The sequence below is a fragment of the Cucurbita maxima genome, unplaced genomic scaffold (genome assembly GCF_002738345.1).
Source record: "Cucurbita maxima cultivar Rimu unplaced genomic scaffold, Cmax_1.0 Cma_Scf00023, whole genome shotgun sequence".
NCBI classification, from domain to species: Eukaryota; Viridiplantae; Streptophyta; class Magnoliopsida; order Cucurbitales; family Cucurbitaceae; genus Cucurbita; species Cucurbita maxima.
The window spans coordinates 452533-474782 of NW_019272039.1; the positions used below are offsets into that span (position 1 = coordinate 452533).

At 36.6% G+C, this 22250-nt stretch overlaps 3 protein-coding genes across 3 annotated transcripts; 2 read left to right on the forward strand and 1 right to left on the reverse strand.

The window, feature by feature from the left end:
- Positions 1-832: 832 nt before the first annotated feature.
- On the reverse strand, positions 833-5870 carry LOC111497063 (hydroxyproline O-galactosyltransferase GALT2-like). The gene is made up of 7 exons (XM_023147685.1): positions 4402-5870; positions 3647-3879; positions 3197-3487; positions 2655-2783; positions 2341-2514; positions 1333-1440; positions 833-1237 (listed from the first exon to the last, which is right to left on the reverse strand). Exons 1-7 carry the CDS (start codon positions 5303-5305, stop codon positions 1028-1030), a joined length of 2049 nt encoding a protein of 682 aa, XP_023003453.1. The 5' UTR covers positions 5306-5870; the 3' UTR covers positions 833-1027.
- Positions 5871-6537: 667 nt separating this feature from the next.
- LOC111497065 (protein PLASTID TRANSCRIPTIONALLY ACTIVE 12, chloroplastic) lies at positions 6538-12550 on the forward strand. The gene is made up of 11 exons (XM_023147692.1): positions 6538-6694; positions 6957-7019; positions 7154-7224; positions 7353-8021; positions 8514-8626; positions 9479-9738; positions 10111-10232; positions 11249-11317; positions 11844-11897; positions 12014-12115; positions 12283-12550. Exons 2-11 carry the CDS (start codon positions 6986-6988, stop codon positions 12379-12381), a joined length of 1593 nt encoding a protein of 530 aa, XP_023003460.1. The 5' UTR covers positions 6538-6694; positions 6957-6985; the 3' UTR covers positions 12382-12550.
- Positions 12551-16816: 4266 nt separating this feature from the next.
- Positions 16817-22239, forward strand: LOC111497062 (auxin response factor 6-like). Its single transcript, XM_023147684.1, has 14 exons — positions 16817-17689; positions 17813-17925; positions 18338-18436; positions 18514-18570; positions 18655-18810; positions 18897-18981; positions 19069-19159; positions 19335-19499; positions 19574-19696; positions 19798-19873; positions 19975-20122; positions 20235-21331; positions 21450-21640; positions 21798-22239. The coding sequence occupies exons 1-14, from the start codon at positions 17647-17649 to the stop codon at positions 21943-21945; spliced, it is 2592 nt and encodes an 863-aa protein (XP_023003452.1). The 5' UTR covers positions 16817-17646; the 3' UTR covers positions 21946-22239.
- Positions 22240-22250: the final 11 nt, after the last annotated feature.

Sequence of the window (22250 nt, forward strand, 5' to 3'; positions counted from 1 at the left end):
CCGGAGCTGCCGACAGAAAAGCGGGACCCAGTAAGAGAGTTGGACCTACCGGGAAATTTATTCCGTTGTCTTTGATTACGCGCCAGGACGGCATGAGATCCAGCAAGGCAGACGGGTGTCGTGTCGGCAACGACGGAGGAACAAAAGCAAGTTGATAACTGACACATCGGACATGGTCCCGGCACGTGCGAACACACTTCCACACGTATATTTATTTGTTTGTTAGTTAGTTATTTAAATATCTAGTTTTACTCAATTTTAGTTTTTAAAAAAATATTATATTAATAGTAGTATTTAAGTATAATGAAATTAATGAAAAAATGTATATTAAAATTCCCCCAAATTTGATTGGGAAGGATAGGAGCCATGTAATTCCAAGACCCAATGGGAGGGAAAGAAGATTCCTTTTCTTTTGCAATTTGCAATTTGCTCATCTTATCCTATCCTTCCCAACATTGAATTCCTCAAACTTTTAAATTAAGATTGCTCCCAAAAGCAAAAACAACAAAATATTCTTTTTTTTTTTCCCCTTTTAATTTAAAGACAAGTAGGGGTATAAATTCAAATATTTTAATATTAAGTCAAATTGTTTCTACTTGCTCGGGTTTATATTTATACCATTTAACATATCGTATTTTTATTGAGTTGCTTAGTCGTTATCATCATTTGCTTTATAACATGGCATATCTAACCAGTTCTTAAATAGGATACGAAAATCAATTGACTTATTAGGTATAAATTGAAAATAATAATTAAAAAAGGTTGTGGCGTGTGAAACTGGCTCGTATATAGAAAATAACTATGAGATCAAGAGTTTGGGGTGAAAGTGAAATAACAAGAGGAATCATGCTACCTCATATCAAAATTCCCATTCCACATTATAATCTATACAGGAAAATTGTTGTTGATGAAACAAAAAAAGAAAAGAAAAAAAAAATTAACAGTTATAATGCATCACAGTTTGTAACGCTAACACTGAACAATAAACACAGGTAGAAATAGAGCGGGTAAAAATTGTGGAAAATTGTCACCTGAAGTTGCAACAGTGAGCGTGGCCCTGCGTTAATTTATCCCACAGGCAAATTATCTGCCTTGGAGATTGATAGTGTGCTGTAAAATAGTCCTCCATGCACCCATACTGGCAGAATTTCCAGCTGTGCGAGTACTGAACGATCGCCACCGTGCTGTTGAACTGCTCGACCCACATTCCCATGCTCACATCCTCCATCTTGAATATCTTTCATGTCAAAAACATCAAGTTAATACACAAAAGCGGTATAAAACAAACGAACGAACAAACAGAGACATCAAGGCTTATATTCTCAAACTGACCCTCAAGCTCCTGCTTTCATGTTGAGCCACAATGTATTTGGCAATGTCAATGGAAATGATATATCCTGGGCCATTGGCGTATGGAGGATACACTTCTTCTGGCCATTCCTGTAATCGTACATGGAAATAAATCATTCGCATGAAAAAGGAAACAAAAAGGATTGTTCAAAGCTTTTTGTTTAAAAGGTGTAAAGAGAGTGATAGGCTATCAGTGATAAATGTATATTAAAGGAAAGGGTTAGGTGGGCCGACTTTTGTAATTTAATTAAGTGATGAGAAATAGGAATGAAAGAGAGTCGGGAAGGAAATGTTAGAGAATGCAAGTGTTGTGAGGGGTATATTTTTGTGAAGTCCAAGCCCACCGCCGAGGGCTTACCCAAAAGGTTTCGAAACGCGTCTGCTAGGGAGAGGTTTCCAGGCGCTCTTATAAGGAATGTTTCGTTCTCCTCTCCAACTGATGTGGGACCTTACAATTCACCCCTTTGGGGGCCCAGCGTCCTCGTAGGCACACCACCCGGAACCTGGCTCTAATACCATTTATAACCGCCCAAGCCCACCGCTAGCAAGTATTGTCATCTTTGAGTTTTCCCTTCTAGGGCTTCCCCTCAAGGTTTTAAAATGCGTAAGCTAGGGAGAGGTATCCACACCCTTGTAAGGAATGTTTCGTTCCCCTCTCCAATCGATGTGGAACCTCACAATTTTTATGATGAGAATTGAGATAATCAGGTCGGGAGCGAATAAGCTACCCGGTCCTCCCTAGGTTTATACCCTCTTGTTGATGAATAACAATACCGAGTTCTTTCCATCAGAAAAAGCCCTCCTTTGTGCTAGCCTAGGAGGAGTTATGTCAATGGCTAATTTTAGTTTCAAGCAGCAATGCTATGCTAAACATTTCTTGATTGACGAAAGTGATCTAGAAGTACTGGTGGATTAGCCAAAAGCCATTGTAACTCAAGGATGCAACAAGTAGGATAAAAGCACAAAATAGCCAAATTTTATTCAATTTACCACATATGTGACTGCCCATTTTCCATGTCTGAGAGGGCGATGCAAGAGGTTGAGATTGCCCATGTATAGGGACTTCTTGGATGAAATGCCTTCAATCTGTTTTATAACAGTTTCCACCCTCACAAAGGTGTCGTCATCACATTTCATAACATATGAAGCCGTCAAATTCACAACCTACAAGGAGAAAAGTGGAGTACTTAACACATAATGAAAAACAGCGTACACTAAAGTCAAACACTAGTCAGTTTATACAACAAAGTTCTACGAAGAAGATCCAAATACTGATAAACAGAAGAAGGGAAACGCAAACTCACCCCAAACTCACATATAGCAATAGTCTTGAGAACAACTAGCTCATAGCGGTCCATGAAGGGCAGGATCACGATATCACCAAAGTATGCGGCTTCCTTCTTCAGCACAGCATTGACCTCCTTCCTCGGATTCTACACGGCGAGTTTATACATGAGAAGAAATACAAAATAACAATAATGAAAAGAAATATGAAACGCTGCTTCAATAGCGTTGATACAAGTACACATCCGACTCACAGGATTACAATACAACATTGCAGCGCAGTTCATAAATTCTTATTTTAAAAAAATGTGAACCAGCATGGCTAACCATTGCATGCTTTCTTGCTGTTTTCCTTTCATATGTAAACCCATTCCATTGTCCGAGGTAATAGCATATATAGATTTTGTTGCCAGAAAAATGGAACACTTTCAGAATACATTAACTAAAGTTAAGAGATTCTTCATCTTCTGCATGCATCAGAAACACCAACAATGAAAACAACTATCATTCTTCGATCTACTTCGATAAATATAACTTAGAGGGATGAACACAAGAGTCATACCAGTGCAACAAAGAAGCGAACAACTACATTTGATGACTTCACAGCTGAAGATTGCATCCAAGTTTTCCTAACAGCCATGCGCTCCGCAAAGTGATTAGTAGCAGATAGAACACCAATAAAAAGATAGACCGATTTCTTTGGTAAAGGCTGAGATTTCCATATCTCTGACATCTCAAGAACTCGATGGGGAGAGAAGCTTGGATGAGAGGTAGGAAGAGATGTAGCATATGTAGAATGAATGTCTACATCTCCCTTAACAGCTAATCCAGTTGCATCTTCAAGCGTAAATCCCTAAATGAAAGTCGAACAAAGATATAAGAAAATTAATGTTTAAACAGCATGGGAGAGATGATCTATACCAACTGCAGCAGTAAGAAAAACATCAAACACGAATGAATATTCACAGAAGATGAAATAGCTATCTGCGCCTCCTCTTCTCCACATACTTACAGGGCGATGGGCAAAAGAAGTCAAGTGCCGACCCCCAACATTAATATGGTATCCATCAACGCCTGCACGTAGTGTGAGGATAAACAATCTACCCTCCACAAAGGGAAATGGCCAGGTTACTTCTGGCTTCTGCTCCCTCCCTATGAATCTCTTGAACCATGAGGATGTTTTTGTTTCTTTTGAGTCTACAATATCACTCCTCAGCCATTTATCACAACGAAGATTTCCATCAACTGTCAAATTAGAGGATTGAAAGGGAACAAAATGTCAGATGGCATTGGCACTATAGCACGGCTAAAAGAATGGAAAAAATTGAGTTGGGAATCGAAGTCGTTGGTGAGTAGATTCAAATTAATGGAAAATAAATAAATCAAGATCAGAAATTTCATAACCTTTACCTTCCCCACCATAGATTGAGAAAATAAGGACTCCTGGCTAGATTTCAATGAGGACAAGAAATCCGTCTAGAAACAGAACTCAAATGCACATTTAGACTATCAAATACGAGCTAAGACTCGAAGCAACTTAAGAATTCCTACTATAAGTAGAAGGGGGGAAAAACACATGCTGAACAAATTCTTTCTTTTAGCTGGATCAAAATGAAAATATTCCTCATTTACTAGTTTACAGTATTGTCGAGAAGAACAATCATTTGCAGCCATCATACACCACCACCGGGTATGAGTGTCACACGGGAGTGATTGAATGCTAGTGATGAAAACACAAGAAAACAGAAAGGAGGAGATTAATCTCACCAAGCATTTCATCATCGCTACTTGATGGCAAGCCATCACACCTTTGAGCCGTTCCCCACTGCATCCTGTAACATGTATTATGTTCAATGACCGGCCGTTTACTCCAATCGCCTTTCAGTCGTGGATTCAAGTGAAGGATCTTTGGTGGGTCTTCACCATCAACTGATTTCAATCCTTGCAATTCAACCGTGAACTGTGAAACCAAAACCGTAGGATCACCTCCCAGCTTCAAAAGTTGGGGTACATACTCCACATGAGCGTGATGCGGGGTTCCAATTATTGTAATAGATGAACCTGCAGCAAGCCCACAAGGAAGGAACATGATTCCATCTCCCTCTAACAGTTCCTTCCCTTCCGTAGATATCCATGAAGGACACAACTCGGGCTTTCCCTCGAGCATAGAACTTTCAGTAGTCTCATTTAATCCAAATTTATCCACTTCTTCCCAAGCCTTCAAGCCTAATGTCCAAGCTTCATCTGCCATTTTCTCGAGGATGGAAAAGTCATTAGTATGATTCTGCTGACTCGAAACTTTCCCAGTAATCCGACCATATTTATGCTGAATCGGCTTAATAGGTCCGGTAACATTATTCACCTCTTCGAGTGGCTCTGTTTTAGGCATCAATGGTGCTTCTAAGTGCTGGTTATCTTCCAATTTCCGATGAAATGTATCCTTATAAACAGAAGCCAACGATGCTTTGCTAAAATCCACCCCTTCCCTATCCACTCCGATTGTCCCATCCAACCCAATATTACTTTCATCCCCACTCAACGTTGTAGCAATTTCAAAAAAACGTGGGAACTTAAACGATATGAAAACTAAATACAACAATCCAATTACGAGAAGAAAATGCGACAACCTGAACCTCCTCGCAACAGGAGGTTCTGTTTTAAGCTTCTTCATCTACAAAAACAAATTACCTAACGATAGGCTCAAACGTACTCTACAACAACCATAAATTACACACACCAATTCATCTGACCCACGAAATCTTCAGCCCAGCGTCCGGACGTGTATCAATACAATGCAATAACAAAAATCTATATAGAAGCAAGAGCGCATACCGCAATAACCAGGAGATCGAATGAATGTGAAAGACAGGGTTTTGGAATCACCAAATTTGAGAATAACCAACACATTGCAATAGGAAACATAAAGAACTGGTGTAGAACCCCAAAATCAGCGGGGTTCGTTTCCTTTTATGATCTTAGTTGAATGTTTGTCCGAACAAACCCTATTTAGGAAATGCTAGACGGAAAGAGAAAACAAAAGAAACCAATGAACACGGCTGGGCAACACCAAGTAATCGCCGAAGATCAAGTGAATGGGGGAACAACCTGGCGGAAAGAATTTGACCATAAGTTTGGATTGAAGACATAAATGGAAAGCCCCATAAACATCGTGAAATCGGAAAGGCCCGAAAACGAGGCTGTCGTGGGTGTGGTAGATTGAAGTCACCCATGAAATGAAAATAAGAACACCCTGCCTTGAAGGACTGAAATGTAAAAACAGCTTCAAGCTTTTTTATTGGTAGGCTACAATTCCAATTATTTTCACTCGATTTTCCACCTTTTATCCAAATATAATATAATGTTTTATATTTCTCTTATATTTTAATCCCATTTTCATCCCTCAAAAAAATTCATTTTATAATTTTTAATTACTTGAAATATAACCCTTCAAAATATGTGTAGAAATTGAATTAGTTAATTAAAAAAAAAATAGAAACACAAATATATATTTTGCAAAATAACGTTTTATTTTCATTAAAAAATCAAATTTTATGTTATTCATATTTAAAATCTTTAAAAATATTACAAAAAACGATGGAAATTAATCCTAAAATAAAATTATTAATTTAGCATTTATAGATGACTGTTCTGATTCCAAACAACGGTCAATGAACGACAACGATCTGAATTAATTTTCCAAGTTTTGCCGGTCAACAGCTCCATTATTGCCTACCAAAATTATTTAGTTTAGATCTGCAGTTTATCAACTTCAATTTATGAATATATATATATATATATATATATTTATTTATTTTTTTTATTTGAATAATAATAAATAAATAAGGGATGAAATTATTGACTTAACCTAAACAAAATGGGTCGAGACGACAAACCGAATTTCGAACCCTTTTTAACCTTATCCACTTCAAACTGAGTCGAATCGCCTCTCTGGGCTGCAGGAGCCCGAAAAACCTCAGCTTAAACCCGCCGGAGCCCGCCAGCTCAATTCAAATCGCACCGGAGTTGGCCGCAGCCGGAATTATTTGTTCAATTGTCAACTGTGAGTTTCATATTCCAAACCCTTCTTTTATTTATATGTTAGTATCCTCTCAATTTTGGTTAAACGGACGATGAATTGTCTGTTCACTCTGCAATGTTATTGTTTTCCGGCTTCAATATGGTCGATTCATCAGTGTCGTTTTGCAACATAATCGTCTAATGAAGACTGTGAAAAAGAATTTCCGGGGAATACCTGGTGGTCTTCCTGTTGTTCCCAATGTTCTGAACTAATTTATTGTATTGTAATGAGAAAATGTGTACAGGTTTGTTTACGCTTTCTTCTGAGTTGGAGATGGCTTCCTTATCTACTCCATGTCTATATCCAGGTGTGCTAGCATTATCCAGATTACGGCTTAACAGCTTTTATGCTGATCTAATTAACAATACAGAATCTGTTAGTTGTAATAAGCCAGCGAAGAACGTGATTGATTTCTGATATTCCAATGATGTTGAATTGCAGATAGAGGAAGGAAGGGAGTATTTTATGCTAATGGGTGTGTTGGCGGGAAACCTTTGTCCAATTTCCCAAAGGTTTGCAGTTTATTAATGTAATGATTGCAAATTTTCTTTTTCAACCTAGTATAAGAATGGTTTTGTCTTAGCTCATCCTTTTTTTTCCATCAGTCTTAATGCGCATGAATTTTCTGTTGAATATCCAGACACCATTTGTTGGTTCATTTCCAGTACGATTAGTTCTGGTGGGAAATGCTTTGAAAAAATCACTACAGAAAAATCAGTTGGTTCCTTGCATCAGGTGTGAGAATGGGGATGAATCATATGAAGATGTATCGGTGGAGCGCCCACCATACCATGTTTACATGGACTCAACTTCTGGGCAGCTTGAACCAGCTTCAGGGGCACGTGCAAGTATTCCAGGAGAAGAATACTGGCCAGAAGGAACTGCTAGTCGCGTTAGAGCTGCAAGGGCTCCCCCGCCAACCGGTGCATCAGTGGGCTCTCCTTCCTATGGCCAAAAGCCGGGAAGTAGGAGAAAGAAGAATAGAACACAAGCAGCTGTTGGTTCTGATTCATCCGAAGTGACTGAAGTAGATTCAAGCGACTCAGAGATCCCTGACATTTCCGAGGACTTAATAGAGGAGCCTAAAGATGCTACTTCGCAGTATGTTGTTTATAAGACAGAACCTGATGACGAAGAAACTGGGTTTGATCTAGACAAAAAGCTTGGAAATCCTCACCCATTCATTGACCCCGAAAAGAAGAAGCCAATAGAGGAGCCTCGTACAAGTGAAGAACTTTGGTGGAATTGGAGAAAGCCAGAAAAAGAACAATGGTCTAGGTGGCAAAGGAGGAAAGCTGATGTTGAAACGGTTAGTGCATATGGGAAAAAAAAAAATAATAAATAGAATAGTGAAGGTTAAACAACGAACTTAGCATATGTACTTTCTTTAATTGCGTTGAGTGGAATTTGAACCTCTCCATGCAAAACATGCTTTGTGATGCAAAAAATGCTGCTATATCGGGCACCATAAGTGTAAAGTGCAAATACAGAATTTGTGTCCTAGATTATTTCCAATTGCTCGTCTCCTCTTAAGTCTTGTTTGTTATTACAGACGCATATTTTGTGCATCAACGACTGCTATTTGATGCTTGCATACTAGCAAAACAGTGTAAATTAGGATTACAGGTGAAATTATTTTTTCACACACAAAAAGAATCTATGAATCTTGAAGGCGCTCTTCATTGATCTATTTTTCTTGTGTTTAATGACTAGACTACGCAACAGACAAATCTAGATCTTGTTTAAATGAAGAAAAATGGCTTTAGATCTTATACTGACCTTCCTTGTTTAATATCTGTAGGTTTTTCTCAAAGCAATGGCAGAGACCGGGCAGATAAAGCTTTATGGCGAACATCCAACATTAACTGAAACATCTCTGTACAGGGCTCGGCGACATCTTTTCAAGGAAGAAAGGTATTCTATCCTAGCTTGAGTGATATTATGATACAAAAGTTTTCATTTAGTAGTTTAGGGTGTACTGAATGTGAAAGATATTCTTAAAGCACCCCCATTTGTTGTGGGAATGTCAGTTTGCAAACTACCTTTGGGATCGTTGCAGGAGCTCGTTTGGGGTTAATGGGGTGTTCTGTAGAGATGGGCATTCTTTATTGGAGGAAGTGCTTTTGAATCATCACTTTAAGGAGAAAGAATTATGGCATGCTAGGTTCTGTGGGGTATTTGACTTGAGAGAAATAATAGGATTTTTTGGGAGATAGAGAAGTTGGGTGAGGAGCTTTGGGATGTTCTTAGGTTTTAGGCTTCCTTGTGTAATGTCGATTCCTAGGCTATTTTGTAATTATGATATTGGTCTCGTTCTCTTGGAATGGAATCCATTTTTGTAGTTAGTGTCGGACTATGTTTCTTTTGGGGCTTGCTTTTGTATGCCCTTGTATTCTTCCATTTTTTCAATGAAAATTTGGTTTCTTACTATACATACATACATACATAGCAGCATTAGACTCGATAAAATATATGGAATTTGGAAATCTATTGGATCCTTTTAGCTTCTAGGACTTATTTTTTAATCAAAAAAATGCTAGTGGATTCTATTTTGATGCTCAGTAATTCCCTCTTGATTCTAATCTCATGTGCTTACCATTTGTTTTCTAACCACGTAGGCTTGTAAAATATTTTGTACACTGTCGTTGGTTGAGGTAAATTTGATAACAAATAAATTCTACGTTTATGGGCTTCAAGCCGAACAAGACTGCTTGTGTGTCTCTGTGGTTTAGGAACATTTTAATAATAAGCAGATTCTCTCTTCAGACTTCAAGCTGAACAGGAGAGATTGGAAAGAATAGGTCCCATAGCATTCTACTCAGAATGGGTCAAAGATTGGAAGAGGGACACCTCAAAGGATGCCATAGAAAAACATTTTGAAGAGACTGGAGAGGATCAAAATACCCAAATGATCGAAATGTTCCAAAATCAAACAGAGAGAGAGTTTCGCATAATGATGGGGACTGATATTCGCATTCGTCGGGATCCATTGGCAATGCGTATGCGAGAAGATCAGATTAAACAAAGTATCCATTCCAAAGCTGATAAGTTTGTTTGTTTGTTATTTTCAATTTTGTTCATTGATTGTCATGTTGTTCTATCACCGGAATTTCCTGCATCGAGTTTTTCCTTTTCCAACCAACTGTAATAAGTTGATTTTCATCCTATTCCTTCCCTTAAAGCATATTTTTTTATATTTTGGTTTTCATTACGTTTGTCACCAACCTCTCTTGGGTCCATTTCTCAATATTTATGATGGCTTCAAATTCAAAGAATTTGTTACTAATTACTATCATAGTATCAATTATCGAGTGGTTTCAGTTCTGATTGATTGGATACATGATATTCTTCTACCAAGTAAACTGTAAGCTAATTTGGTTTGTTGTTGGCCTTTGCAGTATGGGGTGGCGATCCTGTGTACCCTACCGTTAACTACATTCAAGATCCCAATGAAATAATTGATTATAGGGGTCCAGATTTTACTGAACCAACACCTGACATGCTAGATTACCTGAAGGAGGTTGCTTTACTTTGCTTATTATTTTCTCAAGTTTCTTTTCACTCTCTCCATTTTTTGTGATTCGGTTGCACTGTGAAGATCAGATTAGATACCACTCCTAGGTTCGAAACACAAAGTAGGAAGCAGATCAGATTAGATACCACTCCTAGGTTCGAAACACAAAGTAGGAAGCTTAAGAAGGGGAAATATATTGTTGTATATGACTGGGGAGCAGGTAGTAGGGTCCATTCAGCTCTATGATTGATTAGTGGGATGACGAGCCTTCATTTAAAAAATTTTGGGTAATATCCATTCCTTGGATATAAACTTTTGGGTCTACTTCTATTCTAATTCATTTCCTCATACACAATCATGAGTGCTTGTATACACCTTAATCAATCTCATGGCATTATTATCTAATCTTGCAATATTTTGGACATACAAATCTATGGGTATTAATGTCCTAAATTGGTCGCCATCAAAATTTGAACAATGACCTTAAAATTGTTAAAATATATATAGTTTGTCCTTTACACTATTGACCCACCAAGTATTCACTACCAGAGCCACCCTAGCAATTCTCTCGTTCTAATTGTGTCTTTGTTGATAGTGGACCTAGATCAGACACGTTGGTTTCTTATGCACAGTAGAAGTTGCTAGCCATATGTACTATCAGCCAAACCCACTGCACCCTTCAAGGTCCTATATTCCAATTAAAGTTTGATTTTAATAAACTAGTGAGCAGCTTTCAGGGGTTTGACTTAGCCAAACTCAAGGCCTCCCAATATCACATTTGATTATTAATTCTCTTATAATGATATTTGAATTAATTGGGTGCTTTTATATCTCATCCATAGGATGTTTCAGTTTTTGTTCATCTTTATGAAGTTTTGTGTCTTGTTAAAAGGAAGGAAAAAAAAGAAAAAAAAAAAAAAAACTATTTAGCAGCTGCTAGAGTAGTATAATGACGAAGGTTGATGCTTGTGATGATTACAGTCAAGGTACTGACCTTTTCCTTTTTGCCCTTTTTCAATCAGCATGGTAAAATTATATCAAGAACGGAGCTTGAAGAAATACTGGCTAAAGAAAAGAACGAGGAGCTTGAGGTATTTATATATCGATATATTAGGCATATTGGTTCTAGTATGAAGTTCAAATTTGATAGAATATTCTATATTCACCATAGAACTTAGATCTTTGGATAAAATAAACGTACTCTTTGGCATATGGTGTTCTCCAACATTTGGCACATTGGTTCTAGCATGAAATTCAAAGTTGACCTTATAATTTTTCGGGACTTCCTCGTTTATTATGTGCTCGCTCTAATATTTTCTTATGTTACAAATCGTCACTTAGCCCCATGGTTAAGCAATAAGGTAAGCTCGGATACATTGAGATCACATGTTTAGGCCATATTTCACCATGTAGGTCTAGGTGATTGCCCCATGGGTCAAGATGCGCGTAAATCTTGAATACTGATGATTATATCAGTGATGAGAAAAAGATTTATGTAGAGAGAAAAATAACCGACCATTCATTTAAGTTGAATGAAGACTGCCCTTAAAAAAGTTGATGAATGTTGAAAATTGATATGTATCTCATTTTATTCTTAATGTCTTTGCTTTGAAACAGGTGACGGATTTGGATGATGCCATGTCCCAAGCTATTGATATCGGTGAAAATGACGTGAGTTCCTGTCCATGTCTTTTCATTTGTTCTTTTTGCTGTTCGTTTCACCTATGAAATAGAGTTTACACATGATAATTATAAACCAATCATGTTCATCTTGAATTGCTATCAAGGATGGAGAGGATAGTGAGGTTGAGGGCGATGAAGAGGCAGAGGAAAAAATCACACGCAACTGGAGTGTCTTGAAAAGCAGTCCTCATCTCAACAAGTCTAAGGTGATTAACTCATTTTATTTTCAATTTCTGGTTGTATGTGCACTTCAAGATCCATATGTTTGTGTTCATCCGTTGCAGTTTATACACTCTTGTAATGAACAAACTAAGCAACCATTTTGGTAGATTCTCTGAAATCTATTTATTAGAATATGTATTGGAAAATGCAGGGGAAGCCTAAGAAGGAGGATCCAGCATCACTGGAGGGAGCCGTTGACGACTCTGAGAACTTGACTGATTTTCTTATGGACTTCGAAGAAGATGAGTGATCATCCTGTCCTTTTTGAACTTCTAAATATAAAGTTTCTGCTTCTTAATTGGTAGATAATCCACTAGAGAGAGCTATTGAAGCTGAGTTTCTTGATCTGTCTTAGCCAAATTCTTAATCTTCTGAATGAACTCTTAATCAAATTTGGACGATAAAACGAAGAAACACATGAGTGGAAATAGTGCTTATAAGCTTAATTTTCAAAATCAAAAATCAAATGGTTATGGAAATAAAGCTTATATGAATATGAATCTATTTTTATTATAATGAAAATCTTTAAAAATATAAATTTGGTATAAATTAGGCCATGATATGAGATGGATTAAAATCAATTGTCCCACAAATAAATATTAATTAAAAAACTATAATATAAAATTATAAAATAAGTAAGTGATGTTACTTATACCAACCCTAATTTTAAATGCTTTGAATACCTAAAAGTTGTTCAAACTTGGATCCACAAATACCTGAATTTATTGTATATTTTTCAGTCTTTTTATTTTAGAAAATCCCCAATATTTATTTAACCAAAAGTTAGGACGCCATTAATAAATTGATCCAAATATCATTATTGTAATTTTGGTTTAATATTTTACTTAATTAATGGTCATAAGAGAAGAAAAAAAGTCAACCCCACTAAAAAAGGATAATATTCCTGAAATAAAAAATGCCATTTTTAGCAAATAAGAAAGGGGATTAGATTGATGGAATTAATTAATTGATTGATTAATGAAAATTAATTAAGGGATTTGACTAAGCAAGAAAATGATTAGCAATAATGGGGCATGTTTGTTTTTTTTTTTTTTATGATAAATAAATGATTAGAGAGGGAATTATTATTATTTTTTAAAATTAAAATATATTTTATTTGGAAACTAAATGTCACCCAAAGCATGATCTAAGAAACAATCTCTCTCTCCCCTCTCTTTCTCTCTCTTGTTTTTGCATAAGGAAAGCTTAGAGAAAAACCCTAAAAAAAAATAAAAAAAAAGAGACAAAGTGAAAAGGGAAATTCTTTTACAAACCCTAAATTGATTTTGTGTTTGTTTTCCCTTTGAGACTTAGGGTTTCTCATTAAATTTTTGGTACAATTTAAGTGGGACCTTATTAAAGATCTTAAAAAATTCGTTAGAAAAAAATTATTATTTTATAAAGGTAATTTGAATAATCCCTTTAAGGCACGAAAGATATGGTCAACAACTGATAAATAAAGTCGGTTCCTTAAAGGGAGGTGAGATAAATACAACCTTAAACTTTAAAATATTTCACAAGTTTTGCGGATATTACTAGAAGCGTTCATAGCTAGGTTAGATCGGTGTGAGACATTTTTTAGGCCTAACTCAGATTGTTCTGATAGTAAACTTCTTCAATCCAAACAATTTTGATTAAAGGTTGAATTGGTAAAGATTCTATTTTTGTTTTAAATAAAAGTAAAGGAATAGTTGGTATAAAAAAATAAATAAATATATATAATCATAATAAAAACGGTATATCTTTTAAATTAACCATAAACTCATAATTTTGTTATATTCTTTTAAATTGGTTTAGAAAGTAATTTATGTATTTGATTTAATAATTTTAAAAGTCATTGTCGGACAAACATTAAAGTCCTTAACGACAAAGATTAGAGACCATAATTAACGACTAATTATACCAATTAAGATGTTTTTTTTTTTTTTTTGTAGACTAATTAAGGAATTGAAATTGAAAGCGTGGTATTTTGTGGGCCCCACACAATGGCCTTAGAAATGATTTGTTCTTCCCAAACTTTAGTTATTAGTCGTAAAGTTGTTGCTAATTGGCATTTGATTCTCTCTTAAAAATTATAATAATATTAACTATTATTTATTATTAATTATTAATTATTATTATTTTAAAAAATGGGATAATTGGTTGGTGGTCATTGTTCTTATTCATTTTCAAACGTTTATTTATTCTAATTTGTTTTAAAAATATATAATTCAGTTTCTATTACATTAAAACAAATATTTATGGAAGGGTCAATTTGCAACCATGGTATTAATTATAATTCAATATAATATTAATAATCAACATTTTAACTTATTTAAAAACCGTTAATTTTAATATATAATTTAGTGGACGAGATATTTAGTATTATTTTAAAAATGGATGAATTATAAATTAGAATATTTATTATTCATTTATTTTTAAATAAATTAATATAAGCATCGATATTTTGCATCACTTTTCATTGAAATTGAGACTTTGATATTTTTGCTAATACCAACCCTCAGGTTCGGATAGATTCGGGTTGGCGTTAAAAATAAAAATAAAAATAAAAATAAAATAAAAATAAAAGAAAGTGGAACTAGGAAAATCTAATGACAGAATTTACGAGTGGGGACCACAAATCTAATCCCTATACTGTCCCTTTCTTCGCATCTCTCTTTTTCTTTCCCAATCCCCACTTTCTCTCTCTCTCTCACCACACCAATAAATATATAATAATTTATTTATTAAATTATTATATATATATATATATATATAGAGAGAGAGAGAGAGAGAGAGAGAAATTGATATATTTTAATTATATAGTTAAAAGCTTAAATCATACGTACAGATAATGTGGTAATTTGTATAGCTATGTTATGAAAAATCATAGTTCGGAGAAATTAATGTTTGTCCGCTACAATATTGCCACAGTCTAGGTGGTAAATCATACACCCAAAAGTCAACAATTTGACAATCATTCGAACAAAGCTCACTCCAAATTATACACCGAATTTTTTTTTCTCACACACATCGTTTTCAAATATTTAATACGTTCACATCTACTTTACGATTAAATCTCATCATCAATTTATTTATATTTATTTAGATTCTTTTTTAGTATGTAAACTAGTCGATGCCATCTATCAATAATTGTAGAAATTTGAAGTAGGGCTATCAATTTCCATGTTGAACTGCCATTCTCGATAAATTTATATTTTTATTTATTTTTTTAAATATATTTTAAACATATTGCGTTTATGTATGATGAGGTGTTTCTTGTCTTTATCTGAATTATTCATGTTTTACAACTTGTAGTGTATAATGTATAGTCCATATTTTGATTTTGTGACACATATTTGGCCCATTCATTAATGTCTATATATATATATATATATAAAGACTGTTTTTTTAAAAAAAATATCTACGTCTGTTGGATATTATAAAGTTTAATTCACCAATAATTATTATTTTTTTCACCAAATAGAATCTAAAAAGAATATTTACGAGATTTGGTCTAAAATTTTGGTTTAGAAAGCTAGAGAGTATTATATACATTTAATTGATAAAAATAATTTAATAAATTTGTGCCCTTTTGACTGAATATTTTTCACCAATATTTTTAAAAGACGATTTAATTTATTATTTTTTTTGAAAAGAAAGTATAATTTTTAATAAATATATTTCCACTACGACAGGATCACTTCTCTAAATCATATTATATAATTAAAGAAAATAAATGATTAATTAGTTAATAGTTAATTAATTAAGGGAAGTACGAAAAAGAAAATTATACGAGACGAACAAAAAAGGAAAAAAAGAAAAAAGTAAGAAAAATAAGATAGCTGGAGGGGTTTAGAGAGTTGTCCATTAGCTTTGGTTCAAGACCAAACAATCATGTTCTTGTCTCCACTTCGTACCATGATTTAATACTTTCCATGTTACGTCTATTTTAATTAATTCTTAATATTTTTTATTATTTTTAGAGGAGCGAAACATTCAACCTAATAGATGTTTTTTAAAAATGTGAAGCTGATAACAATATGTAACTGGATTGTTAAAGTAAATAATATATGCTAGAGGTGCTGCTGCATCCAATCTCGTATTCATTTAAGTAGGGTTGAGGTAGAGTGAAATTACGATATTAGGTCGAGACTTTATCCAACATTGGCAGAAATTGAGGAAAAAAACGGTGAATTTTGGGTAAAATGGTTAAAAATGTGATGGGGAGAGTGATTGATATGTTGGAACGTGGGACAATAATTATTTGTGTCGTTCCTACACAATACATTTAATAACCCACCAATCAAACACCTTCACATCACGTCTCATCAGATCTTTTCCTGGGCCCTACTCTCTCATCGACGGCTCAGATCTCTTCCACGAACTCAGATGAGCTGTAGAGTAAACTTCTCTCCATTTCCATCTCAATCTTCTATTTTAATATTATTATTATTTTTTAAAAAAACTGTTTTACATAATATATTTTTACAATTTTTTAAAATCCCAACCAAGCAAGACGATGTTCGGGATGCTCTCTCGAACCCTAATATTGTGCATAAAAACAATATTAGAGACAGATAAATTCGTAGCAAACGTTCAATTATTTAAATTTAGTTAATGTATTTTGTTTGAATTTTTTTTATCCATAAAGTAATAAAAATAGTTTTCATTCAATATAAAATATAAAATGTAAATTTGAAGAAGAAGAAGAAGAAGAAACGCTTGGTTTCATGGAGCTGCTTCTATAAAAATCACACGATTTCCACCACTTTCTCTTTCTCTCTCTAGACTCTACTCTCTAGAGTGTGTGTGTGTGTGTGTGCGCGCGCTCTCTCTCACCTTTTCCCCAATCCCTGGTTACAGAAAAGACACTCACAAATAGTATTGGTTGCGTTGATTGATTGTGTTCCTGTTTTACAGAGTACCCATCAATAGAACGCACACAAATTCGAGAGAGGCAAAGCCTTAAAGGGCTTTGATGAACACAAAGGATTGAGTAGCAGCAAAGCATTTGGTTCTGTAATTTCAGCAGCTTTCCATTTCGTGGCTCCACCCTTGAAGCCCTTTTGTTTCTTCATTGTATTCCCACATCATTCAATTGAACTGGTGTTTGCTTCTACTGTGCTGAGATCTACCTCTCTTTTTGCTTCCTGCTTCTTCTGGGTTTTTGGCGTTTAGAGGGCTGAGATCTGATTTTATCCCTTTTCCCCTTTTTGGGTTTTCTTTGATTAGCTTTGTGTTCTTGTGGGTTATTGAAGGAACTTGGTTTTGGGGTATCCTAGTTTTTCTGTGGCTCAACGGTGGATTTGTTGGGTTTTGTTTGTTGTGGCATGAAGTCGGTGATTGAAGAGGTTTGTATGTGGGGGGTTTGGGTGGAGAGAATCAGATGCGGGTGAGGTTGAAGTTGATCGTGTTCTGTAGTGAAACCGGCTTCGGCTGAGCTTTTGTAGTTTACTTTTCGAACATTCAGATTGACTTTGGTGCTTCAAATTTGGGGGTCAATAGTTCATTGGGTTTGTTGGATCTCACTGAAATGAGGCTTTCAGCTGCTGGTTTCAATCCTCAGCCTCCGGAAGGTATAAACTGAGATGCCCATATTCCCTGTTTGTTTCCATTTGCCTCAATTTCTCTGTCAAAACATCCCTTCTCTGTTGATAGCTATCTTGCAATGAAATGTATTGAAACTTCAAAATTTCCAGGGGAGAAGAGAGTTCTTAACTCGGAGCTTTGGCATGCATGTGCGGGCCCTCTTGTATCTCTACCTGCTGTTGGAAGTCGGGCTGTTTACTTTCCACAGGGTCACAGCGAGCAGGTAAGCTGTAAGCCTATGAGTATCATTGTTTGCCAAAATTGATATTAGAAACTGACCCTCTTCAGATATGGAACTTGTTTCCCTATTGCCATTTCTTGTTTGTGAGCTCCCAACTTCCCATTAAACTTTTGATTCCTGTTCATCACCTGTCTTCAATCTTGCTGCATCCACTTGTTTAAGCTGCTTATGCTTGTACTTGGACTGTGTCTGGACTTGTTTGTGTATTCTGATGATCATTAGAGGATCAACAACTCAACTCATTTTTCTTCAAAATTTGCTTGTTGTCTACCTGCATCTGAAGTTCATTTTTGTTCCTCATGATCGCTTTTGCTCGATGTTTGGGCGCGATGATCATGTTTGGCGGTTCGAGAGGGGATTAGTTGCTAACATATTATTCATTGACATTGGCTAGGTAGCCATATCAACCAACAAAGAAGTGGATGCCCATATACCAAGTTATCCAAGCTTGCCGCCACAACTTATCTGTCAGCTTCACAATGTTACCATGCATGTAAGGCTTGTCATTGACTTTGATCACAGGTTTGTACAAACTCCAGAGGTTCTTATTGAATGACTTGATGAATCCAGGCAGATATCGAGACGGACGAAGTTTATGCTCAGATGACCTTGCAACCGCTCAGTGCTGTATGTTACTTTCACGTAACTCGAATAGTGAATTTATAAGTCGTAAGAACTTCATTTCCTGACAATTTTCGAAACTTTCTGTAGCAAGAGCAAAAGGAGCCATATCTTCCATCTGAGTTGGGTGCTCCAAGCAAACAACCGACCAATTATTTTTGTAAAACATTGACAGCAAGTGACACAAGTACGCATGGAGGATTTTCTGTTCCTCGTCGTGCTGCTGAAAAAGTTTTTCCTCCATTGGTAATCCTAAAAATGTCTTAGAAACATGACGTTAAGTATTTGTTTGAAAATGTCGTAACGGAGAATTACCATATTTCGACTTGTAGGACTTTACTCAACAGCCACCTGCTCAGGAGTTGATGGCAAGGGATCTGCACGATAACGAATGGAAATTTAGGCATATCTTTCGTGGTGAGTTTTGCGAGGTTAACGTTTTAAAAACTGCCTCAACCCCTCGTCTCCTAGCAGTTTTTATGTCTAATTATATTTTCGACGCAGGCCAGCCCAAAAGGCATCTTCTTACAACTGGATGGAGTGTGTTTGTAAGTGCTAAGAGGCTTGTTGCTGGTGATTCTGTGATCTTTATTTGGTTCGTTTTTATGCCCTTCCTTGTATGTAGGTTCTTTTTCGAAATAAGACAATCACTCGTGTAACTGAAGCTACACGACGACTGCGCAAAGCATATGGGCTGGCTGTTCATTCATTTAGACTCGATATTTATTCATTCAAATTTATATCATATTCCCAATGCTGGGGTTTCTCAGGAATGAAAAGAATCAATTACTATTGGGGATCCGTCGAGCTAGCCGACCACAAGCAATGATGCCCTCATCGGTCTTATCTAGTGACAGCATGCACTTGGGGCTTCTTGCTGCTGCAGCCCATGCAGCTGCTACAAATAGTCGGTTCACGATATTTTATAATCCAAGGTTTGATTTTTGAACAGTTCTTGAGCCTTGTTTGTTTGGTTTATAATCCAAGTCACATCATTTTTTTCATTCAGAGCTAGCCCATCAGAGTTTATCATTCCTCTGGCTAAGTATGTCAAAGCTGTGTACCATACCCGTGTTACTGTCGGTATGCGTTTTAGAATGCTATTTGAAACCGAAGAATCAAGTGTTCGTCGGTATGCGTTTTTTAAAATTTCTTGTTGCTAAAACAATGTGTATATTCTGTGAGAAATTGATCTATGGAATCATGAACATCTAAGATTTGTGTGTTTTCTAGATACATGGGCACTATTACTGGCATCAGTGACTTAGATCCTGCTCGATGGCCAAACTCACACTGGCGCTCCGTCAAGGTTGGTTTAAGTTTCGTTTTGAAAATTCAAGTGAAATCATTGAAACATTACTTTTTTACCATAGAGTTTCGTTAAAGGTGTTTAGAATTTGCATTATGTAGGTTGGATGGGATGAATCTACAGCTGGTGAGAGACAGCCAAGGGTTTCGTTATGGGAGATCGAGCCACTAACAACCTTCCCGATGTATCCGTCTCCGTTTCCCCTCAGGCTTAAGCGACCCTGGCCAACTGGATTGCCTTCTTTCCATGGTATGTTCGTGCGTTTATGGTATCGATGTCTGGTTTATCTTTCTCTAGCTTTTCGTATGTTGTGTTCCTCTGTTGCATCTTAATGAACTCTGATATCCACTTACTGTGTCAGGTCTCAAAGAGGATGATCTGGGATTGAACTCACAACTAATGTGGCTACGGGGAGACGCTCTAGATCGTGGAATTCAACCTCTGAACCTCCATGGAATCGGAGTTGCACCATGGATGCAGCCGAGGCTCGATGCTTCCATGGTGGGTCTGCAGCCGGAGATATATCAAGCAATGGCTGCTGCTGCACTACAGGAGATGAGAACCGTTGATCCTGCTAAGGCACAGGCGGCATCGCTTCTTCAGTTCCAACAAACCCAAAATCTTCCCAACAGGCCTGCTACTTTCATGTCACCTCAGATGTTGCAGCAGCCTCAGCCTCAGCCTCACCAGACCTTTCTCCAAAATGATCATGAAATCCAACATCTCCCTCATTCTCAGGCCCCAACCCAGCCTACCGTTCTTCGACATGAGATGAAGCATCAGACATTCAACGAGCAGCAGCAGCAGCAGCAGCCACAACAGCAAGTGTTTGATCACCAACAAATTCCGAGTAGCATCTCTAAAATGACACAGTTCGGTTCGGTATCCCAATCCCTGCAAACTATTCCTTCATTTTGCAGGCAGCAGAGTTTTTCTGATTCAAATGGCATCCATATGACAAATCCTATCATTTCACCATTGCACAGCCTGTTAGGTTCATTTTCGCAAGATGAAACGTCTCAGCTACTTAATCTGCCTAGAACACATCCCATGATACATTCATCTACGTGGCCATCAAAGCGAGCTGCAATCGATCCTCTTATCTCTTCTGGAAATTCTCAGTTTGTTCATTTCCAAGAGGAAAATATGGGGACAGCTCAGGCTACTATCTCTCAGAATGTTTCTTTGCCGCCGTTTCCTGGTAGAGAGTGTTCATTAGATCAAAGGAATGGTGACCCGCAGAGTAATCTTCTATTTGGTGTCAATATAGAGCCTTCATCTCTTCTAATGCAGAATGGTATGCCAAATATTAGGGGAATTTGCAGTGACAGTGACACAACAGCGATACCGTTTTCGTCCAATTATGTGAATACTGCTGGTACCAACTTCTCTGCCAATCCAGCTGGGACACCTTCCAATTGCATTGAGGATTCGGGTTTCTTGCCAAATTTCGTAAAGGTTGTTCTCTTTACTCTTTACGAAGTTCGTACAATTTGTTATGCTTGTTTTTCTGGGTTTCCTATCTGTGTTTCCCTAGTTCCTTCTCTTGTTAATTGTATTCTCGGTTTTTTAACAGGTTTACAAGTCGGGGACCTTCGGTAGATCACTGGATATTTCGAAATTCAGTAGCTACCATCAGTTACGCAGTGAGCTCGCTCACAAGTTCAATCTTGAAGGCGAGTTGGAGGACCCTTTGAGATCAGGCTGGCAGCTTGTATTTGTCGACCGGGAAAATGACGTCCTTCTTCTTGGGGACGATCCCTGGCAGTGAGTTTCTTACCTTTCTTCCTGTCCTCTCTCGGTCGAGTATATTCTCGATGCAAGAATTACATCCTTATTTCGTTAGAACTGTTCATCAACTCTAGCTTTTTCGTTGAAACTCTGTCCTTTCCTGATGAGTGTGGTATCCTTTTGTCATGGACAGGGAGTTTGTCAACAGTGTGTGGTATATCAAAATACTTTCACCACAGGAAGTGCAGGAGATGGGCAGGATTGTTAGCTATGCTGATAGACAGGAGTCGTCCAGAAATTTGAGTAGCGGGATAACTTCTGTCGGGTCGCTCGAGTACTGAGGCATTTAACCGGTCAACATGCCTTCTCTGTACTATTAGCTCTCTCTAAGTTATTTCTCTTGAGAATGTAAAAGCAATCTTAGTTTTTGTTCTTTTTTAACTTGAGCTCAGATATGAGCCAGAAACTGTAATTAATCAAGTGATTCCCTCTCTCTCTCTCTCTCCCTTCTGTTTTCTCATACATACAGGTATCAGGACAGCTCTGTATGACTGGAGATAGCTTTTGTTATGTGCTATACATATATTGCACCCTATAAATGAAGTTTTATTAGAACAGCTGCATGTTCTTGTGAAGTTTGATTTGA